Raw genomic sequence first — 23179 nt, 5'->3', positions numbered from 1 at the left:
GAAACTGGACAATGAGACTTATTTATGCCTATGGGCCAATAGAAGGATTTACTAAGGTAGAAGAGGTGGAAATTTTTTTTGAGGCTTTCGAGAAAGCAACTGACACAATGAAAAAGGAAAAGTTGGTCCTTGTTGTGGATCTAAATAGCAGAATAACAAATGATTGTCAGACATACAAAAATATTTTAGAAAAATTTGGAAAAAAGAGCAAAGCTAAGAGTGTACAGAGGATTTGAAATTGGAAGTGATCACCATTTAGTCTAACAAGATAAAATTGAATTTCGTATTGAAAAGAAGAACGTGTAAGAAAGTTTTAAAGCGAATAAAAGTTGAGCAGCTCTCAGATGTGAACTATAGACTAAAATGCACAAACATCATTCCAGAAAAAATGAAAGAGTTTGGAAACAGGAACCAAACCTTGGAAATCCAGTGGCAAACCCTGAAGCAAGCATTGATTGATTCCACCAGAGTGGCATGTCTTGAGGTTGTCAGCAAGGATAGAAAAATCAGAACTCCATGGTGGACAAAGGAAGGTAAAGAGGCAGTAAAGGAAAGAAAAAAGTATATCAAAAGTTCCTGGCAAATAATTCAGCTTGTGCTCTTAGAGAATACAGACAAATGGAAGAAACCTAAACACTGTGTAAAACAAGCTAAACAAAAGTTATGGGAAGACTTAGGTAAGAACATAGAAAATAAATATCAAAAAGGTGGCAAGATATACTGAAGGTTGTTGAAGAAGCTCAGAAATGGAGGAAAGAATGCTGTAAAAGGAATTAGAGATGATAAAGGTGACATGAAAACTGGAGAAAAATATATCCTTGACGTATGGAGTAATTACTTCAAAAGATTGCTAAATGAAACAATCAGTGACAGCAGAGTGGTAAAAAACACTGACCAGGCATGCAGTCAGGAATATATATATATCCATACCTGAAGTAAAAAAAAAGCCATCAAAGGCATGAAATGTGGAAAGGCAATGACAGGTAGATAATATTCAGTAGACTCAGTAGTTCCAGTAAATGATATTTAACCAGAAATGCTCAAGTAGTATTGAGGTCTTACAATGGCTGCACTGCATACTTCAAAAGGTCTGAACAGAGGGATGAATTCTGGATGATTGGAGAAGGACTCTTATAGTACCCATATATAAAAAGGGAAATAAAACAGAATATGAGAATTATAGAGGTATTTCTCTACCGAGTGTTCCTGGTAAGATTTACGCAAGTATACTTGAGAAACGGTTGAGAAGGAATCAGGAAGAAAAGTTTGGTGAAGAACAGGCTGAATTCAGGCCAAACAGTGCTGTCAGGATCAGATTTTTCCTTGACGACAAAAGTTGAGCAATCATGGGAATATAACAAAGATCTGTATTTAAGTTTTGTAGATTTGGAAAAGGCAATTAGTCTTTATTTGAGTTGTAAGTCAGCAGTTAAAATTGAAGACAGTACAGGAAGATGGTTTAATTTTAAATCTGGTGTCAGACAAGGATATACATTATCCCCTCTGTTATTCATTATCTATATGGATCGCATCATGAAGAAAAGTGGTATTAAATCTGATATCAAAATTGGAGATATTAATGTCAGCTCTTTGCTGACATTAACATCTTTATGCAGATGATGTTATACTTCGAAATAAATCTGCTACAAGGCTGCAATATTCCCTGACTAAATTGAATAACTGTTGTAATAGATATGGTATGAAGGTCAGCAATAATAAGACAAAGACAATAAAAATAGGCAGCATTGAAAATATCAACTGCATTGTGAATGGATAACCTATAGAATAAGTAAAACATTTCAGCTACTTAGGCATGATTTTTAGTGAAGATGGTAAATTAAATATGGAAATAGACAACACAATCAACAAAGCTGGTATGGTAGGAAGTCAACTGAATAAATTTATATGGAATAAGAGAGAAATTAGGCAAAACACTAAATTAGCTGTATACAAGACAGTGTTCATATCAATTTTAACTTATGGATGATCTGAGAGCTGGGTCAGAAGTAAAACACTTGACCAGAAAAACTAGAGACTGAAGATATGAGATCCTGAGAAAGATTAGAGGCATGCACAGATGGCATCAATGGTAATATCACATTAAAAATGAGGATATTAGATAAGAACGACATTGTCAGCATCCAGGAATGCGTTACCAGAGCTAATCTCGAATGGTATGGTCACTTAAACAGAATGGGCAAGGAAAGATTTACCAAAACAAGTGTTCTCTGCCAGGTTGGTAGTAAAAACACTGAGAGAAAGACCAAGATATAGGTGGATTGATATGGAAAAAAGTGCCTTAAAAGATAGAAATATAAGATCTGATAATGTTGGAGAGTCTTGACAGGTAAGAACAGACTGATTTGGAGGAAAATTGTAGATGAGAAGTTAGTAATGATGTAAATTTTTCATATAGTACTATCATGCCAACAAAGAGTGGTTGATTGGTAGAGCCTCTGCTACTAATGGCTCACGCAAAAAGTTAAGCAAGTTTGAGCATGGTTAGTAGTTGGAAGGGATTTAATCATTCGATGCTGTTGGTACACTCTCCCTTTGGACTTCCTGGAGGTGTCACATAATAATAATAATATCCTGTACACCCCTTGAGGGTACATGCAGGAATTTGATGATGATGTTGTTAGCCTGTTAAATCTTTGGTGGCACATTTCTGAATTTTCTTCTGTTATGTCTTTATGTTATTCCATTTTTATACTGAAGCCGCATATAAAACATGGGTGGAAATTATTAAAAAAGACCTCCAGGGAGTCAGAGACTCATCGAGAGAGAGAGAGAGAGGCCACATACTACACACACCAGCTATCATACTTATTCTTGAAAATTACATAGGCAAAGTGGATACTAGATCCAACATTATTTCAAAGTCAAATGTTTGTATAAACTATGAAAGTTTTGTAAGTTGACCTGAGAGTTTACAAAAATGCAATCCTTGGCATCCCAGAGTTGCTTTAGCTTGCTTGCACTACTTAAAAGACATGAGTGCTGCCCACGCATCCATATATTCGCCTTTTATTAATGAATTTGATAAAGGTTTCACTGACCCGACAGCTGTTTTAAACTGGTTGGTTCTCTTCAGAGACCAAGCAGAAAGCTTAAGAGAGCAAAAACTCTTGTTCAGTACTAAGGAAATCGAAATGTCAGAGGAATATATTTTTTCCAAGTGAACTCTCAGTTGGTGCATAAAAGTAATTACTAAAACAAAGAGCTTTCTGCATGGTATCTGAAGTGAACCAACATGTTTGAAACAGCTATCAGGCCAGTGAAACCTTTATCAAATGCACTAATAAAAGGCAAATATATAGACTCTTGGGCAGCTCATTTCTTAAGTAGTGCAAGCTAAGGAAACTTGGGGATGCCAAAGATTGTATTCTTGTAGGCACGCAGGTCAACTTATGGAACTTTCATAGTTTCTACAAACATTCGGCTTTGAAATGTTGGATCTAGTATCCACTTTGCCTATGTAATCAGTGGAAATTTTATACTAATAAATGATTAATTTCACATTCATGATCTATATTAATTTAGCTATATCTGTTGACCTATGTTCCTATTTTGAAACAGAGAGAACTTTTTTTTTTCTGTGAAAGCATGAGTTACTAGTGGTATCTGGAAGTGCCTTGAAATCTAATCTAACACATACTATGGGAGGAGTATGAATTTATTTTTAGGTATTACAGATTATCATTCCACTGGCTTCCAATGCTAAATAATTAATAAACATTAAATTATTAATTGAATAATATGACAACTGGCAAAATTGAACAGATCAATAATGTTGTAGAAGGGGATGGGACATTTCCAAAATGCTAAGATGTCAGAATGTTGAAACCAAACCATGATATACAAACAGATAGAGAGTATAGTAATGGGCTCTCTGCTTCCCTAGCCAATTTTTCTAAGGAACATTTTGAAAAACATTCTCTTGTGTGGATAAGAGGGTGGCTGCTGGATAGATATCAAAAAGTGGTATATGGACAGTGACGAACCAAGATAGTATCGTGCCCTGAACAGACTCCGTGTGGGATGCCCCTAAGTTTTTTTTTTCCCAACACTTAAGTACTTTCATTATTCATAACTTCATTATTTCAACTTATAATTTTTATTCACTCAGATATACTACATAAAAGAGAAACAAATAAAAATGATTACAAACAAAAATTATTGATTTTACACTGTGATTTTAATTTAATCAATTATAATAGAAAGGGGGATGGTAAATCCCCTTATGTTTTAATAGCCGGGTACGAAACTAGGATCGAAATCCATAGAGTTTCATGCCAAAAAAACTATCGGCAGGCCCAAGTGAAGGATCACTTGGGTAGTACCACACCAGGGCAACTCCGAGCAAAGGTGGAGCAAGCTCCCTCACTAACTTTAATATTCTCTCATAATGTAAAAGTCAGCTCCTAAGAGATGTATATATATTGTTTTTACATTATGAGAAGAGGTCACTACCCAGACCGGTTTCAACCTTTTTTTTTTGAGGTCTCATCAGTGAGTAGGTAGACCTGGAATATCAAGGTTTTAAATGAACATGAACTTACATACCTGTACTATCGAATTGCCAAAGTGGTGTACTCCTATATTTAATGTAAATTACAAATTTATTAAACCAAAAGGCTATTTTACCGGCGAAATTGTTAAAAGAAAGGGGGATGGTAAATCCCTTTATGTTTTAATAGCCGAGTACAAAACTCGGATCGAAATCCATAGAGTTTCATGCCGAAAAACCTTGATATTCCAGGTCTACCTACTCACTGATGAGACCTCAAAAAAGGTTGAAGCCGGTGTGGGTAGTGACCTCTTCTCATAATGTAAAAACAATATATATACATCTCTTAGGAGCTGGCTTTTACATTATGAGAGAATATTAAAGTTAGTGAGGGAGCTTGCTCCACCTTTGCTTGGAGTTGCCCTGGTGTGGTACTACTCAAGTGATCATTTACACTTGGGCCTGCCGATAGTTTTTTCGGCATGAAACTCTATGGATTTCAATTCGAGTTTCATACCCGGTTATTAAAACATAAAGGGATTTACCATCCCCCTTTCTATTAACAATCTCGCTGGTAAAATAGCCTTTTGGCTTATTAAATTTGTTAATCAATTATAATTTAGATTTTTTTTTTCTTTATTTGAAATCTGCGAAAACTTTTATTCTTTCACTAATGTATTTTTTGAGCAACAGCATTTTCAATAGATAACAAGACTAACGAATTTAATCTGACACTGCTCATTGTCAATCGCAAATATGTTTTGATGAATTTTCTGGTGCCGGTCTTAATTTTGGCACCACCCGCAGGTGCTCGGTCAGCCTGCCCCTTAGTTGGAGGGGCAGAAGCAATGCGAAAACAGGTGACTAGGGTGTTTTGCAAGGTTTGGTGTTGGAACCATTGCTGTTTAATTTGTACATAAATGATATAGGAAATAACCCGAAATAAAATAGTTAATCAAGGCAATGTGGAGAGCTTGCAGGATGATTTAAATATGTTGTCAGCTTGGGCAATAGATAATGGGTATCGGTTTAATGTGGAGAAATGTAGTTATGCATTTTGTGATAAAGAGATTACAAGCTGTGTATCACATTGATGGCACTGTACTCCAGGAAATAGATTAAGCTAGAGATTTAGGGATGGTGGTAGACAGAATTAAAGTTTAGTGGACATACTGCTAAGGTAACCCATAAGATTAGCTGTCTATTGAAGAACACATATACAAGTAGAGATAAGGAAGTTATCCCTTTTTATAAGGCCTCAATACACCCACATCTGGATTAGATTACTTGCTCAAGTCTGGTCCCCTGGATTTCTTGGAGATGAGGAAGAGGTGAAGAGGATTCAGAGGCAAGTGACCAAAATGGTAAACGGCCTCTGGAATGTTCCCTATAAGGATAGATTGAGAGTGTGTAGATTGCAGAAGTTGGTTGACAGGAGAAAAAGAGGGGATATGATAAAAACATTTAAGTTGCTTAAAGGGTTTTATAAGATAGATGAGGGGAAATGTTTCAGCACTTGGCTAGAGGGACCAGAACACGGGTTCTGGAAGTTGAATAAAGGTGTAGTCAGTAGAGGTGTGAGGACTATATATTTTTTGCTTGGAGAGTTATGAATGAGTGGAATAGATTGCCAGAGACCGTGGTGAGTGCTTTGTCTGTTAATAGATTCAAGGAGAGGTATGATACATTGTGTGGTTAGATTAGGTTTCCCACAATGAATCTCCGGACTCCATGAAGGTGACTGTATAATAATAATGCTTCAATTAAGTACTGGGCATTAAAGTTGCCAGTTAAGAAAATTATTATTACTCTAAGACCCTATGAATTCAAAGACTCATTTAGGAGGTCCCTTTGTCATACACACTGTTTATCATACTGCACCTTGAACACATTCAAATTCTCTGCAGACACCGCACTCTCAGGCAAGGCATTCCAATCATTCACAACTCTGCATGCAAAAAAACCTGCTCCTCACTTCCCTGTTCACACCCTCCTTATACAGCTTCCAGGGATGACCTTGTGGTCTCCCATGATCTGTGACCGTTTTATGAAAAACCTCTTCAACACTGATTCTATAACAACTCCTTACCAACTTTGTATTTCTCTATCATATCACCCCTGTTCCTCCTATCCACTAGAGACCCTGTAAATTGCATCTCCTCAACCTTTCCACCATTTAGATCCACCATCACCTCAAGATCTCTTATTTTCTTCACCTCCAACAATATATCTCCACCAAGTGTAAATTCTACATTCCAGCTTTGTTTCCCAAATTTTAAAACCTTACATTTTGCAACACTGAACTGGCATTCCCCCATTCCCATAGTGGGAATGCCAGTTCATTGCAAGTATGAAAAAAAAAAAAAAACTGGCTCTACACAATAAAGACAACCCAAATAAATTCTATTTAGGTTTGAAGCTATCAGCTTAGTGTGTGCAACATAGAGCTCAATGCTCTCTCTCTACAGGATGAAGAAACTCTAGTATATGAGGAGGAGGTGTTAGAGCTGTTGCACATGCTGAATATGAACTCAGCAAAATAGGGCTGAGTGGATATCACAAGAGATGCTAAAAGAGTGTTCAGCTGAATTGGCTATTCTTCGACCTGGCTGTATAATTTGAACATCAGGCAGGGAATATTCCACAAGACTGGAAAGAATATATGATGACCCTATTGCACAAGAGTGGTGCAAACACTGATGTAAATAGATTATTGACCTATCAGTATCTCGAGTGGTGGTGGTGGTGGTGGTGAAGATTTTGCAAAAGTTGGCAAGAAATCGCATACAGAAATGGATTAAAAGAATCTATACTTTGCAATAAAAAGCATAGGTTATGTTTAGTAATGTGCTCACATTTATAATAATATTATGGATGAGACAAGAAGTTTTAAAATTTTCTAAAATTTTAAAATTTGGGAAATAAAACTGGGATGTAGAATTTACGCTTGGTGGAGATATATTGTTGGAAGTGAAGAAAATGAGAGATCTAGGGGTGATGGTGGATAAGGATCTAAAATTTAGAGAACACATTGCCGAAATTGTGAGAGCAACACACCGAATTCTGGGTATGATGCAGAGGACACTGATTTGTAGAATTAAGGAGATTCTTGTTCCACTGTATAGGGCTCTGATTAGGCCATATATGGACTACTATACAGAGATTTGGTCACCTGAAGACAAGAATGGATACAATATGATTTAGGCTTTGGTGAGGCTTTTGACAGCATGAAAGCCTGTTACATAAGTTCGAGGATATGGGATTGGATTATAAACTATTAGTTTGGAAAATTAATATATTTAAATATATTTAAGAAAGGAGACAGAGATGACTGCGAAAATTACAGAGGAATAAGTTTATTAAACACAAGTTACAAAATTTATAGTAAAATCCTGAATAAAAGACTGAAATATTGCAAACAATCTACTCTCAGAAGAATAAAATGGTTTCAGACATGGAAGATCAAGTAAAATGAATTATACAGAGGAAAACTATGGAATATAATGAAAAAAAAACAAGGATATCCATTACATTTGGTACAAGCTATACAAAGTTTATATAAAAATGCAAAAATACAGTTAGGTAATAAATTAGCAGAAGAGATTGAAATAAATCAAGGCAGATTATTAAAATATAGAAAACAACAATAAAACAAGGTAGTATCCAGTCAACCAGAAGAAGTTATCAATACAATGCTGTATGCAGATGATCAGATTATATTACAAGACAACCTTCAAAAATCAGTTCATGAATTAAATAAAATAAGCCGACAACACAATTTAAAAATTTCACAAAAGAAAACAAAAATCATGGCATTTAAAGGTTGAGATCATGTTAGTTCAAAAATAGTTATAGAAATGAAAATAATAGAACAGATGACAAAGAGTTTAATTATTTAGGCTGCATAATAACATATTAAAAGATAAAGATGAAAAAATAAAGAAACTTCAGAAAATCTGCGAAACAATTAAAAGGACATTGAATAAAAAACACAAGACAAGAAACTCAACTAAAATTTTATAAAGTAATGGCCACTCCCACTCTAATATATGGTTCAGAAACATGGGCCATTAAAAAGAAAGATGAAAGTAAAATACTGGCTGCAGAAATGAGATTTTTATGAGCAATTAATGGATGCACAAAATTGGAATATATAAGAAATGAAGATATCAGAAATGAACTAGATATTTACAATGTAAATGAAAAGATCAAGGAATATAGAGAGAAATGTTTAGGATGGAAAAATATCAGCTACCAAAAGAGGTGGATATATATATAGACAAAAGGGAAAGAGAGAGGAAGATCAGTGAAGCCGGAACACAAAAATGCCTAATCCATGAAGAGAAGAAAAAGTAGTATGGATAACAGGATGGGTGACTGATAGATATCAAAAAGTGGTATATGGGGGATATGTCTGCAAGATTTAAGATAACCAGTAGTGTATCACATGCATTATTCCTTTATCTATGTTAATCATTATTCATTCTTTACATTAGTGGTAGTGTGAAGGATTTAACAGGTGACATACAGCTATTTGCTGATAATGCAAAGATAGCAGGATAATCTTTGGGCACATGAAAATAGCTGTTAGTTCAAATGTTAGTAAATATAAAGTTATGCACTTTGATGTAATGAGATAGCTATTGGATATCTCATTCCATCAAATCTCTCCAGGACCTTTTGAATGGGCAAACCGCCCAGCTGGTTTTACTGACCGCCCGGCTAATTAATGTTGTGAATTGACATGGCTAAATAATGAGCAAGAATGGAAAAATAATTTAAGACATTTTTTAATTAATAGTGATGAGAAATTGAACCAGAGAGTCTCGATACTTGTGAGACCAGCTCAATTTTTTGCATTGCAAGCTAATCTCGAGAGCTTCGGATATTCACTTTGATGCACACCAATCCGTACACGGAAGAAGACAAAAATCGGGATCTCGAATACAACAGTATCGGTTGCAAAGTACATCTTTTATGAAAGAGACATAATTTTGATGTTTGAAAGAAATAAATTGAGCGAATTCGAATCGAAGGCAAAAATCGATGTTAAAAATCTACATTTATTTTTCTACCCAGAAGACTGTACACTTGGAAATCGCCTCAAGATAACTGACATAACATTGTCAGAAATCAAATTGATTACATACTGATAAATAAAAGATTCCACAGTAGTATAAAGAGTGCAAAGATTTATCCTGGAGCAGATATCTCATCAGACCACAATCCCATAGTTGCAGAAGTATGTCTTAGATTAAAATCAGCTAAAAAATCACAAAAGAAGAAAAAGAAAATTGATGTAGAAAAACTGAAAGACCCGAACATAAATAAAAGTGCCAAGCCACAGCTTAACCTGCGATTACAACAGATTAACATAGAAGAAAATAAAAGAGTGGAATCTCTTTGGAATAGCTTAAAGAATGCCATCGTAACAACAAGTATTGAAGAAGTAGGTTATGTAAATAATATAAAACAACAGGAATGGATGACAGATGAGATCCTTTCTCTTATTGATACAAGAAGAATGTTCAAAAACAAAGACCTAGCCAGATATACAGAAACACATAACATCATCAAGGAAAAAAATAAAAGAAGCCAAGGAAAATTGGATGAAAAATTTATGTACTGAAATTGAACTGCTTCAGAAGAAACATAATAATTTCAATCTGTATAAGAAAATCAACGAAATTTCCAGAAAACTCAGGAAAAAGCAAATAGTGTCTCTAAGAGACGAAAATGGAAAAATAGTTCTAGAAGAAGAGAATAAAGCACAGATTTGGATAAAATATGTAACAGAACTTTTCAATGATACTAGACAGAAGCCTATAAATATAAAACATAACATTCAAGGACCAGCAATCATGAAATGTGAAATAGAGAATGCTATACAAACAAGTAAAACAGGAAAAGCCAGTGGATCAGATGGTGTGCAAACAGAATTTTTAAAATTAATAGAACCAGATAACATCAAACTTCTTGAAAAACTATTTAACAAAATATATGAAAGTGATGAATTTCCATCAGATTGGCTCAAATCTACATCACTATCCCAAAGAAACCCAAAGCGAATTCCTGTGGTGACTTCCGACTTACTAGTCTAATGAGCCAAACATTAAAAATATTTTTGAAAGTAATTCAGAATCGCATTTATAGAAAAAGTGAAGAAACTCTAAGTGAAACACAGTTCGACTTTCGGAATGGTTTTGGTACTAGAGAGAGGCGGCCCTTTTCTGTACCCAAATACTGATACAAAAATGCATAGAAAAACAAATCTGTCTTTATGTGTTTCATAGATTTTGAAAAAGCATTCAACAAAGTCAGACATACTAACTTAATAGAAGTCCTTCATCTTATGTCTTGTTCATCTAGCCTTATTTGTTGAATTTTTTCTGTCCATGATATCTTTAGCATTCTTCTGTATAGCCACATCTCAAAGGCTTCGATTTTCTTGATGGTTGTCACCTTCAATGTCCATGTTTCAACTCCATAGAGCAGAATAGACCACACGTAGCATTTTGACATTCGGCATCTGACTTCCATGTTTAGGTCTTTATTGCAGAATAGTGTTCTCATTTTCATGAAGGACTGCCGTTTAACTTCCATTCTTGTCTTTATATCTATTTCTGGATCCCACCGTTCATTAAGCCAGCAACCAAGATATATCACAAGACTAATAACAAATCTGTATTGGAATCAGTCAGCTACCGTTCAATTAGACAACATTACCACCAGTGATATTAACATCAAAAGAGGAGTGAAACAAGGATGTGTGCTCTCACCACTCCTGTTCAACATATACGCAGAGGTAATCTTTAAAAAAAGCATTGGAAGAATGTCCAGAGGGAATCACAATAAATGGAAAGATTGTTAACAACCTACAATATGCAGATGACACCGTGCTAATTGCAGATAACATTATGGATTTCCAAAAACTCATTGACAGAGTATACATAGAAAGCCAAAGAATGGGAATAAATATAAACATCAACAAGACAAAATACATGATCATCAGCAAACATCCAGCCTCATCAATGAAACTGACACTCAATGGGAAAAATATCGATCAAGTGTCAAGATATATCTTGGTTGCAGGCTTAATGAACGGTGGGATCCAGAAATAAATATAAAGACAAGGATGGAAGTTAAACAGCAGTCCTTCATGAAAATGAGAACGCTATTCTGCAATAAAGACCTAAACGTGGAAGTCAGATGCCGAATGCTGAAATGCTACGTGTGGTCTATTCTGCTCTATGGAGTTGAAACATGGACATTGAAGGCGACAACCATCAAGAAAATCGAAGCCTTTGAGATGAGATGTGGCTATACAGAAGAATGCTAAAGATATCATGGACAGAAAAAATTACCAATGAAGATGTCTTAAAATCCATTGGCAAAGCTAAACATCTTGTACAGATAATCAAGAAACGAAAAACATCATATCTTGGCCACATCATGAGAAACAGCAAATACTAACTTCTACAAACTATTTTGATAGGAAGAATTGATGGCAAAGGAACTAGAGGAAGAAAAAGAATATCATGGTTTGACAACATCAAGATGTGGACAGGAAAGAGCAGTGCACAACTGCTCAGATTAGCACAGGAGCGCAGTTTGTTCACCAAGATGGTCGCTGACCTTCGATAGAAGATAGCATTATAAGAAGAATTTTTCTTAATAGTTTTTGTTCGAAGATCATGAGTCAAGTATTTAATATTTTATTTTTAAAAGAAAATAGGCCTGCGCATCAAAACATAGTTGTGATCTTGGAAAATTTTCGAAAAAACTCTAGAGAACTATGACATTAATCTCTAGTGATACCAATTTCCATTCCTAGTAATTGATACTTATAAATAGTAATATTGCGACATAACGTGCGTTATGTGTCTTGGGTATTACTGTCAGTGCACAATTCAGTGATTTGTTCTGAATTAATTTAATAACAATGATATTTTGTATTTATTAAATTACTCCATAATGAGTAAAAAGTCAAGTCAGAAAACCACACTCTTAAGTTATTTTAAGAAAGATGAAACCGATAAGCATAGTAGCGAAGACATCAAACCAACAACAGAATTGTCGATTTCTGCAGTCTCTTTCAAATGTAAAATGTGTGTGTAAACACCGCTTATCAGGTATTAACAGTGAGTAGTTTAAAAAATTCCATTGGTTAGTGGTGAAAGATAATGGAATGATATGTTCCACATGTATGAAATATGGAAAGAGACGACCCACAAACAAGGAAGTGGCTTGGGTAACTATGCCATGCACAAGACTTTGAAAAGAAAGCTTGGTTGATCAAAAACAAAGCAAGTTACACACTGATTCTTGTTCAAAGATAATTGAAAAACGTATACTAGAAGAAACTGGAATAGGGCAAATTGAAAAATCAATTTCAATTTTGAATAACTTGCAGAGAGAGAGAGAGAGAGAGATGCTTTTCTGGGAGCTTTAAGATCTATGTATTGGTTAGCAAAAAATGAGTCACCACATACTACATTATTTGAAAAATTGCTTGAGCATTGCAAGGCTATGGGCTGTTCTTACTTAGAACATCTTAATGTTGGTAAAAATGCACATTATACCTCAGAAAGAATAATGCAAGAGTTGATTGATATTTTAGCATCAGAAATTAGATCTGAAATACAGAAAAATATACATTCTGCAGATTATTTCAGTGTTTTATGTGATAAACTACAGATATCTCAGTTAAACAGCTGATTATGTACATTAAATATGTTTGTCAACTTAGAAGAGGTCAAGGTTAGTTTTGTATCAACTTGCAATATCATTGATGACAAAGCTGAGACTATAACTAACAAAGTAATTGAAACCCTTGACAGTCTAGGCTTAAAAACTTGTAATCTACTGGGCCTAGATCTGATGGAGCAGCTGTCATGATTGGAAAGCAAAAAGGGAGTTGCAAAACTGCTCAGATATAAAACAGATGGACTCATGGTCAACTGTCATTGTGTAAACCACTGACTGGCTCTTGCTAGTGCCCAAGCAGCTGCCGAAGTGCCTTCTTAAAGCCACTGTTTTTCTTCTTCCAAAATTCCTCAGTCAGGATGCTGGCTTAACCCAAATCTAAATATACTGAACAGTCCTCAGATTAAACTTAAAATAGCTAGAGACACTAGATGGCTGTCTCATGATTCTGCAATACAGTCTCTAAGAGAACGCATGGTGAGTGTTATAGATGCATTGGAAAGAGAGGCCACCGAACGAAATGATATCACAGCTGAAGGTTTAAGTAAATATATCAGAACATACAATTTAATAGCTTCACTAATGATGCTTTGATGTGTTACCGCATTTATCTAACTTGTCTAGATCATGGCAAAGGCAAGATATTGACTTAACTCAAATAGAGCCAGTCTTAGAAGCCAGAAAACTATCCACCATGGAATTGAAAGACACTCCTGGCAGTCATTTTCAAAATCTTCATCAGCATCTTTCAGGTGAAAGGTCAGACCTTCACATTGATTATTCAGATTCTAATGTTATTACATTTAAGACTACAATATATGATAAATACATAGGCACAGTTATTAAACACCTAGAAGCAAGATTTCCAGATATGCCAATCATTTCCTGCTTTTCAAGATTTTTCAATGCAGAAAGTCATAATCAACATGAGACTTCTGAGATTCTTTTTGATTATTATTCTAGAAATGGAAGTCCTACAATTTTAAACTATGAAAGCACTAAACTAGAATGGGCAGTTGCATCAAAAATGATTAATGGACAGTCATACAAAAATCTAAATCCAAGACAAATACTGCTGAAATTAGCAAACAACATCTGAGCTCAAAGAGTCGTTTCCAAATTTAACAAAACTAGCTGCTTTTGGACTGTCCATACCTGTGAGCACAGCTGAATGCGAAAGGGGTTTCTCTGCATTAAAAAGGATAAAAACCTGTATGAGGAATCACATCAATCAGAACACTAAATATGATGCTGATTTCATTGGAGGGACCAGATCCAACAGATTTTAATTACAAAAAAGCTGCTGACAACTGGGCTTCTAAGAAGATGAGAAAATAAGAAAAATCCTAGTCTTGTTTGTTATAATTACTATATAAAATATTATCCTTGTTTAAAGTAATTTCTAATAAAATTACTATTTTAATTTGTTATTAAAAAGAGTCCTCCTTAACTCATTCAAAATTTTTGTATGCCCGGCTAATGCTTCATTCCACCAGGCTGGTAAAAAATTCTGGGGAGAACACTGCAATAGCATATTATATTGGCAGGATTATGTTAGAAAAAACTAACCAGACTAAGGATATTGGAATTTTAGTAGATAGGAAGTAGAAGTTAAGGGGCCCATAGAGTAAAGATTGCAAAGAAATTAAGATTGACATCTAAGGATAAAGAAATCATTCTGCCTCTTTACAAGGCTCTGACACAATCTCATCTAAACTATTGTGTTTAGATGTGGTCTCCTGGTTTCTGAGGTGATGCATATACAGTGGCCAAAGTGCAAAGGATAGTGTTAATGACACTGGGACTGTGAAATGTAGATTATAAGAAGAATGAGAATTTGAGGACTGTAGATGCTAACAAACAGGAAAAAAGGCAGTGATATGATAGACGCCTACAAACTTCTAAAAGGGTTATAGAGGATACCAGTAGAGGGGAAACTTTTCATTTTACGGAGTATGGAGAGCAGCCAAGAAGGCATATAGAAGGATAAGAATGAATGTAGTCAAGAAGGGAATGAGGGCTAGATTAGTTTCTCATATATCGGTGTTTGACTGGAATGGCTTGCCCGTGGTGATGGCGGATACAGATAGTATGAATGAATTTAAAAGAAAGTACAGCAGGATATGTGAGCAATATGTAGCCTCCCTTGATAAATCCCTGACTGCATGGAGGTTTCCTGTCATAATAATAATAATAATAATAATAAAGCTGTCAGAATTATAAGTCAATGAAAATAAAAACATCTGGTACCAAAATTAAAAATGCTAAGCAGCCAGCAACAAACAGTTGGCTATTAGATATTTGCATATAACATAAGACGAATGCCTCTAAGTACATTTTATGCACTGCTTGCTTGGAAGATTTTCATCTTAAAATTAGAAACCATATTACTGATATATCATATTACTGAAAAACACAAGTGAGTATAAAACTAATAAGAAAGAAAGAAAGAACTCGACAAAAACACTTTTCTGAAAGGCAATTAAGGTGTGATAGGCATAAGGATATAGTTTTATGTTCCTCGGATCTATATTAACATTATGCCTTTTCGCAGAACGGATAATGCTGTTTATATATTTTCTGAACTCGCTAAATTATATCACAAAATTGGAAAGATACAAAAGGTTTGTTAGTATGTCTTTTGATACGTGTGCGTACAAACACATACATCTATATAAACACACACATATTAAAACCTTCAGTGAACCAAAAATGTCGAACACCACAACAGAATTGGTTAATGATCAGTACAAAAGGATACTTGCTGTACTGCTCTTTGCGTCGCAGTATCTGGTGACTGAGACTCTTTCAACAATTTTAAAATTTGACAAAGTCCTTCTTCTTGTGGCTGCCATGCCAAAGCCATCTTCTCTCGCATTTTGTTAGGATACACCGGCTACTAGGACTGAAACACAAAATCTATATAACTTTTTTCATAAAATTTAATTAGCAGCTTAACTGAAAGAACGAGTTATAGTTACTTTAACAAACACATTTAAAGATTTTCTAATTGTTACGACCTGGATAACAAAATTTTCTTATTATACACCCAGATATATCTTATAACTATTACAAAACCAACCTTTGACTAGATACGGCGTACTCTAACAGTGCAGTTTAACAGAAGACACAAATTTTTTCTATACACATTAGTGAAATTGGAATTATAAATATGCCCACATGTATAATCACTATTATAATAAACACTACAAATTAATTATAAAAACAATTTTAATAGATTAATTGAATCCGAAACTACACTTTGCGCAACGTCGCAATATCAATCAATTATTTCAATTCATATCTTTCAAAATGCTATATTCGCCATCTATTTTGCTCGATAAATTGTATCTATAAAATCACGACAGTCCTCAAAAAAAGTTAAAACACTTACTGTATATTATCAAAGGCAAAAAATAGAAAGCATAAATGCAATTCATGTTTCTATTTTTTTAAGAATATTTCCATTCTGTTTCCATTAGTTATAATTTTTATATATAAAAACATTGCTTTACAAAACGTCTTCTAGAGGAAAGGTAATTTGATTTTTAGAATAAGTCTCCTCTGAAGACTGGACTGGGAGCAGACTATCAATAGCAGATCCGGTCTTCCATAAGAAAACATAGTCTTATGGTTCAAAATGAAAGAAACGAAACTTGGAATGAATTATACTAATTTTTTATATAACATTTATATAGATGTTTGATTAAACGGAATCTTCCATAAGCCAGTCGGGTGAATTGATTCCGATTCCTTCTCCTCCACTCTAATTGGAATAAACCTTATACCAATTAGAGTGAAGTCCCTCGATAAGCCTTTGACTCCAAGAGAATTAATGTAATAATAATAATATTAATTTCCCATCTGCAATGTGTGTGTTTTTATTGTGTGTGGGGGGGATTGTAAAACTGAGAAAGGTCTAATTCGAATTCGTTTTACAGGAAGGGGGACTATGGGCAAGTCTCGCATTTGTTATATGTCTGTGTGTGCGTGTGTGTGTGTGCAGAGGGAGGAGCTGAGCTATTTAGAATTAATTCTGAGCAAAAATTGATTCATACACTTTTAGATGGAACAATACACGTTAAATATTTTTAAATATTTCTTGGTTCATTAATATAATTTAATTTACATCTTCGATCAGATCAAAAACCAAGAAATTTTATAAACTTGGTTTTAATCCTATTTTCCCAAGAAAACAAACAAGCAAGTGAACTAAGCAAGTGATCAGAGCTTAGTCGACCCTTACCACGAGTTGCCTCAGACCTGAAAATACTTCAGGCACAAACCTTAGTATCTCCCATATTACAAAGCATATCTCCTTGTAGAAATGTATCATGCTATTCATTAAGGGAAGGGCCACTACCCAGACCGGTTTCAACCCTTGTTGAGGTCTCTTCAGTGAAAGCCAGACCATGAGATGGATACCAAGGCTGATGTAATGCAGAACTTATATTTACCTATACAAGCTGCCACAAGGTGCTTTGACCTTATTAAATAAAAATCCCAGGATGAGAAAAAGATGTAGAAAGTTTTTTACCTTGGATATAGATATAGGTTAAATATACCTAGAAATTTTATAAACTGGATTTTGATCCTATTTTCTCAAGTAAGACAAGTGATCAGAGCTACGTCTACCTTTACCAGGAGTTGCCTCAGACCTGAAAATACTTCAGGCACAAACTTAGCTTACTTGATTGTTTGCTTACTTGGGAAAATAGGATTAACACCAAGTTTATGAAATTTCTTGATATCTTTAATGTATAGTATACCAAAGGTAAAAAATTTTCTACATATACGAGGATGTGTAATACATGTGCTATTATTTGTTATTTATATTTATATTCCTTTCTTATTCTACTATTCCTTCTTACTATTGCATACTTAGTTTATCTACCGTTCACATTACGAGTTTTATGCCTATGGATACTAGAAAATTTGATTGATAAGATTGCACCACCAGAATCTTTTAACTGGTATAAAATTCAGTAATAGCCAGTTGATTTCTCTCTCTCTCTTTCTCTAACACAAATTCCTTCAGTAAAACTTTACACAAATAGTCGTGGTCTATTTGCACTTAGCTATACGCTTCGGCTATTTTACATGGTTTCTCGCTCTTAAGTTCGCTTTATTTAGGAACAGTGCATTGTAAAATATACAATCATGCAGCAATGATTTGACATATAATTAAAACACATCTTTTTACATAAAAAAACAAAATACATTAAATATGCGATAGGGAAGTTACTCTCTCTCTCTCTCTCTCTCTACTTATCCTTATATTTGATTTTTTTAAGCAGAGAAGTAACAGAGTAATTATATTGTATAATCATTTAATATTAAAAAGGGAAAGTTTGTTTTTTTATAGGAAAAGAAGAAAGAAACTTTCCCTTTTCAATACTAAATGACTATACAATATAATTACTCTGTTACTTCTCTGCTTAAAAAAATCAAATTGCCGAGACTAATTTACTCATATAGAGATAAGCTAGCTATGGCAAGTTATCTTACAATTTATATTCCATCTAAACACAATTCAGAGGACACTCTTATAGATATTTCTTATTACTATTTCTTATCAGTCCATCGATGACATATCTCTTAGATTACAAAAAAAATGTACATTAAAGGATGTAATACAATTACTGAGCCTCTGTCTCAACACCTTCCAAGTCCTGCTTTGATGCAGGACCTTTGGAAGGTGTTAGCAGCTCAGTAACAAGCGTTACCTACTAATGCAATCAAAGCGAAAATTTTGAACATCAATAATAACGGCATATGTAGATTATGCGATTAGAAAGATGAGATTGTAGAACAACGCACTGCAATGATCAAGTAGCCAAGATAATTCATTGACATATATGCAAATGATATGGTTTTTGCAGTTCTGATAACTAGCCAGTATTGAAAAACGAAATAGCAAAACTTCTCTGTGACTTGAAAATACAAACAGATTCTGAATTCTAAGTGATTACACAATGAGCATTTGGAACACAATACACCTGACATCACAATTATTGAACAGCGACAACATTGGATTATTTACATCGCAATACCCACCGATGGGAACACCAACAACAAACAATTTGAAAACAAAATATAGAAAAATCACTAAATATCAAAATCTGGAAATATTTAGCTGTCCAACTAACGAAGTTGGACAGCTGTGGCTTTAACATACTTAAGTCATCCAAATAGTTATCTGTGCACTTTGTGCAATTTCAAATAAAGTATCCAAATATTTGCAAGAATTAAATATCAAAAGTGACCACATATGATATCCAAAAATGGCATTATTTGGAACAGTTCATATTTTACGACACTACCTGATGAACAATCCTGAGATTCTTGGGAAAAATCTGAAATAATCTATATTACCAGTCAACCTCTTATTTAAATGATATTTAAATAACAGGTTGACTGTATTTAAATAACCTGTATTTAAATAACCTGTATTTAAATTACTTGTTTTCATTGTGTGTTAATTGTATAAATAAATAAAGATTAATTGGGATTAGTAACACAAGATAGGTCAGTAATGCCTTATTCATGTATATCACGATCAGTCTATTCATTTCAGCTCCTGCAAGAAAGGCTAAATGCTGAAGTACAAACCAGGAAATGATGACTAAATAAGCAGAATACAAGATTTTATCCTATCCTATGATGTCGGTGCGAAATAGGAAGAATATCTGAAGTGCATGTGAAGTATTAAAAAGTACATGAATGATGCATTATCTGAATGTGACCCAAGAATTCCAAGAATAAACAGAGTAAGAGTAAAATAGTTTCGCAAACTTATTAAGAAAGAGATTCTTAAGAAAAAACATGATGAAAGAATTGCCGTGCACATCATAAAGCTATCAAAATCAGATAAAGGGTAGGGGAGGAGAGTTAGAATTATTTCACATAAAGCTAAGTCTATGAAATAATTGTAACTCTCCTCCCCTTTCCTGAAAGCCGAAGACAATCCCAAAAGAATAATATCTAAAGATGTTTTAATAGTTGATAAAAACAGGCATAAATAAATGGGTTTACAGAGAATCTATACGTTACATGATTATATTATATTTTCACATAATGTCACAGAAGAGTTACCCTATGTGAATGGACACACCATGGTACTTTTAGATTTTTGCAAATCTCTTCATAGGATACAGCACTGAAGACTTCTGCATAAGTTGGAGTATGCGGAATTGGATAATGTACTATTATCTTAGGGAAGAGAATAGTTGGCTGACAGATGTTCATAAATACGTATGAATATTTGCCGATGATGATGATGATACAAGATAGGCAAGATAATCAGGAATGTGAGTTATATAAATTACTTACAGATTAATATAGAAAGACTGGAACTGTATAATTCCTCTTCTCATAATCCACAAAGGACCCTCCAGTAGATATCAAGAAACATTCCTAGCAAAAATCAAAAACGCATTCCTTAATTGACACTTTGCTGTCAGTTCTGTTAGGGAAACACCTGTACAATAATTTATATTGTCTATCCAATTTTATTCATTGAGTGCCACTTTTGTCATAGCTTCTGGACTAAGTCCTTCCAGTACTTGCATTGGGAGACGATTAAAACTAATATGACTAAGCGAGATGACATCGTATCTTATAGGATTTTAATTCTTGGATTGGCGAAAGTATTGATTCTTTTTCTTAATTCAAAACTTGTGACGTAACCGGTGCATGGTATTTTTGGAGTCATCTATAGCACCTCATTTCAAATGCCAGCAACCCATTTTCATCTTATTTTAGGAGGGACTACGTTTCACTTGGTCCCTCCTAAAATAAGTTGAAGTTTCCATAGGATTGTATTAGGATTATATTTCCATAGGAAAACAAAAATTGCAAAAGCAATTTTTGTTTTCCTCTCTTGAACTTCAATGTTCATTAAACATATTGAGTAGTCATTTAAACATTTACTTATTTACGTGTATCCTCGGTTAGGATATTTTCAGTTTCAGCTACAGCACCTCCTTCCATTTCAGAAGTACAGATGTTTGTTATTGGTTTTGATTTGGGGGTATTTATGTTTAAGTCATGTTTTTTAAGACAATGCGCTAGTTTTTTGGTAAATATTGATGATCTGATTTGTTTTCGCTAGGATATCCCTACCAGAAGCAGGCTATAGATAGTATATTCTTCGTTCTTTTACCATATCTTTTATTTCACAACACTATAAGTCTTCATTTCCATCTTGTTCAAGGAAGCATTTGAATAAAATGGGTGGTAATTTCCACACTTGCCTTTGTCCACGCTCCATTTCAAAGGGAGAGCTATAATTCCTATTGGTTTCAACCATCATTTGAGAAGACCAATAGATGTAATCGATCACTCATATTATTATGAATAGTATTATTATTCATAATACTATACATACTCTGTTATATATATATAATATACTATTATATATATATCCGCGCGGTTAGCCTAGTGGCATTGCGCTTTGCAACCGTATGACTGGGGAAGGAGTGTCCTAGGTTCGATTTCCGTCGACGACGTGAGGAGCTGAAGGACCTTCCTCAGCTATAGCCAAGTTAGTCGGTCTTGGGCGTGGACAGCAGGGTTTTTCCGCCAGTTACCTGGCGTTTTTTATCCCGCAAGCAGGCAAACCAGCCCCGCGAACACACACACAGGGATACAGCCAGGAATACTTCGAGGCATAGGGGTGACCATTCTATCCTCGTATTTCGGTTACGAAATCCAAGCATGCTTGGAGGGTTGTGGGCTTTAAATGCCTATTAAAGCCGTTGAGATAGATAGACTATTATATAAATATATATATATATATATTTTTTTTTTTTTTCAAAATTCATTTTTACTCGGTTGGAATATAATAAAAAAAGGTTTAATGACTATTACCGAGAGAAAAGATGCCAAGATATATTTAACAAGATACTACTAGTTTACTAGTTTCGTTACATAAACATCCTCAGGTATCATAATCAAAGAAGTATATAAAAAATTACAGAGAATAAATTGTACTAATAGAACAAGTATAAAAAACAGTAGCGTGGTTTTTATACTTGAGCCTTCATCTCCTTGCCTTACATCAGCTCTCTTTCACCAAAACTGGCAAAGATTCTCAAGAAATTCAACTTCAAAACGTGCTTCACTACGCTTCCAAAACTTCATTCATTACTTTGCAAACATAACCATAAATATCTTCCTACTCAGTTTCCAGGAGTATACAAGATTTTGTATGATTGCGGAAAGCCATACTATGGACAGACTACTAAATCCATCCTTCTACGTTTGGATGAACACCGTAGAGATATCTCCTATAACAGTACTAGAGCTAGCGCTCTCTCTAGCCACGTTCTCTTTTCAGCTAACTCAGACGAAGGCCGCCAGCACATTGTAAACTGGACTCAAACTGCTAACATCCATGTATGCTACGATGAACTCGAAAGAAAGATTGTTGAATCTAGGGAAATTTCTCTAGATTCCTCTCATATCAACAACAGCCTGAGTTACAATCTCTCTGACGCACACGTTGCTTCTGTTCAGAACTGCCGCACTCGCGATAGCGCGTAGTATTCGTTTGTTTGGAACTCACATTTGCATTTTTTTCAAACACGCTACTGTTTTTTATACTTGTTCTGTTAGTACAATTTTAAGTCTCTGTAAATTTTTATATACTTCTTTGATTATGATACTTCTTTGATTATGATATATATATATATATATATATATATATATATATATATATATATATATATATATATATATAATAAAAAAATCAACTAACACCTTTTATTCTCGTACAGAGAGAGAGTAAGCGAGGCAGTTTTAGCCCTATCTCTCCTTTTGGAGACTGTATGGGTAGTTCAATCTCCACTGGTAGCTAATCAGAGATAGCTGGCCCAAGGCCATCACTAACTTCTGCGCTCGCAATGAAGAGGCAGCTCAAAATGTGTCTCCATCTCGGATTTCAGAGAGTCAAGAACTCAT

The 23179-nt window shown here is 34.4% G+C and overlaps 1 protein-coding gene across 3 annotated transcripts in view; it reads right to left on the bottom strand.

Annotated features, from left to right (window-relative positions):
* Tnpo (transportin 1) overlaps window positions 1-16503 on the bottom strand; it is a 491580-nt gene extending 475077 nt beyond the window's left edge. For 2 of the 3 annotated variants that reach the window (XM_090390862.1, XM_090390864.1), the window contains exon 1: window positions 15978-16288. In XM_090390862.1, the coding sequence (XP_090246988.1) occupies window positions 15978-16094 (117 nt within the window). In that variant the 5' untranslated portion in view covers window positions 16095-16288. The other variant, XM_090390863.1, reaches the window with a different exon arrangement.
* Between the last annotated feature and the right edge of the window lie 6676 nt (window positions 16504-23179).

The sequence above is a fragment of the Typopeltis vanoorti genome, chromosome 3 (genome assembly GCF_054136105.1).
Source record: "Typopeltis vanoorti isolate ZY-2024b chromosome 3, IOZ_Tvanoo_1.0, whole genome shotgun sequence".
NCBI classification, from domain to species: domain Eukaryota; kingdom Metazoa; phylum Arthropoda; class Arachnida; order Uropygi; family Thelyphonidae; genus Typopeltis; species Typopeltis vanoorti.
This window is presented reverse-complemented; position numbering and strand designations above follow the sequence as displayed.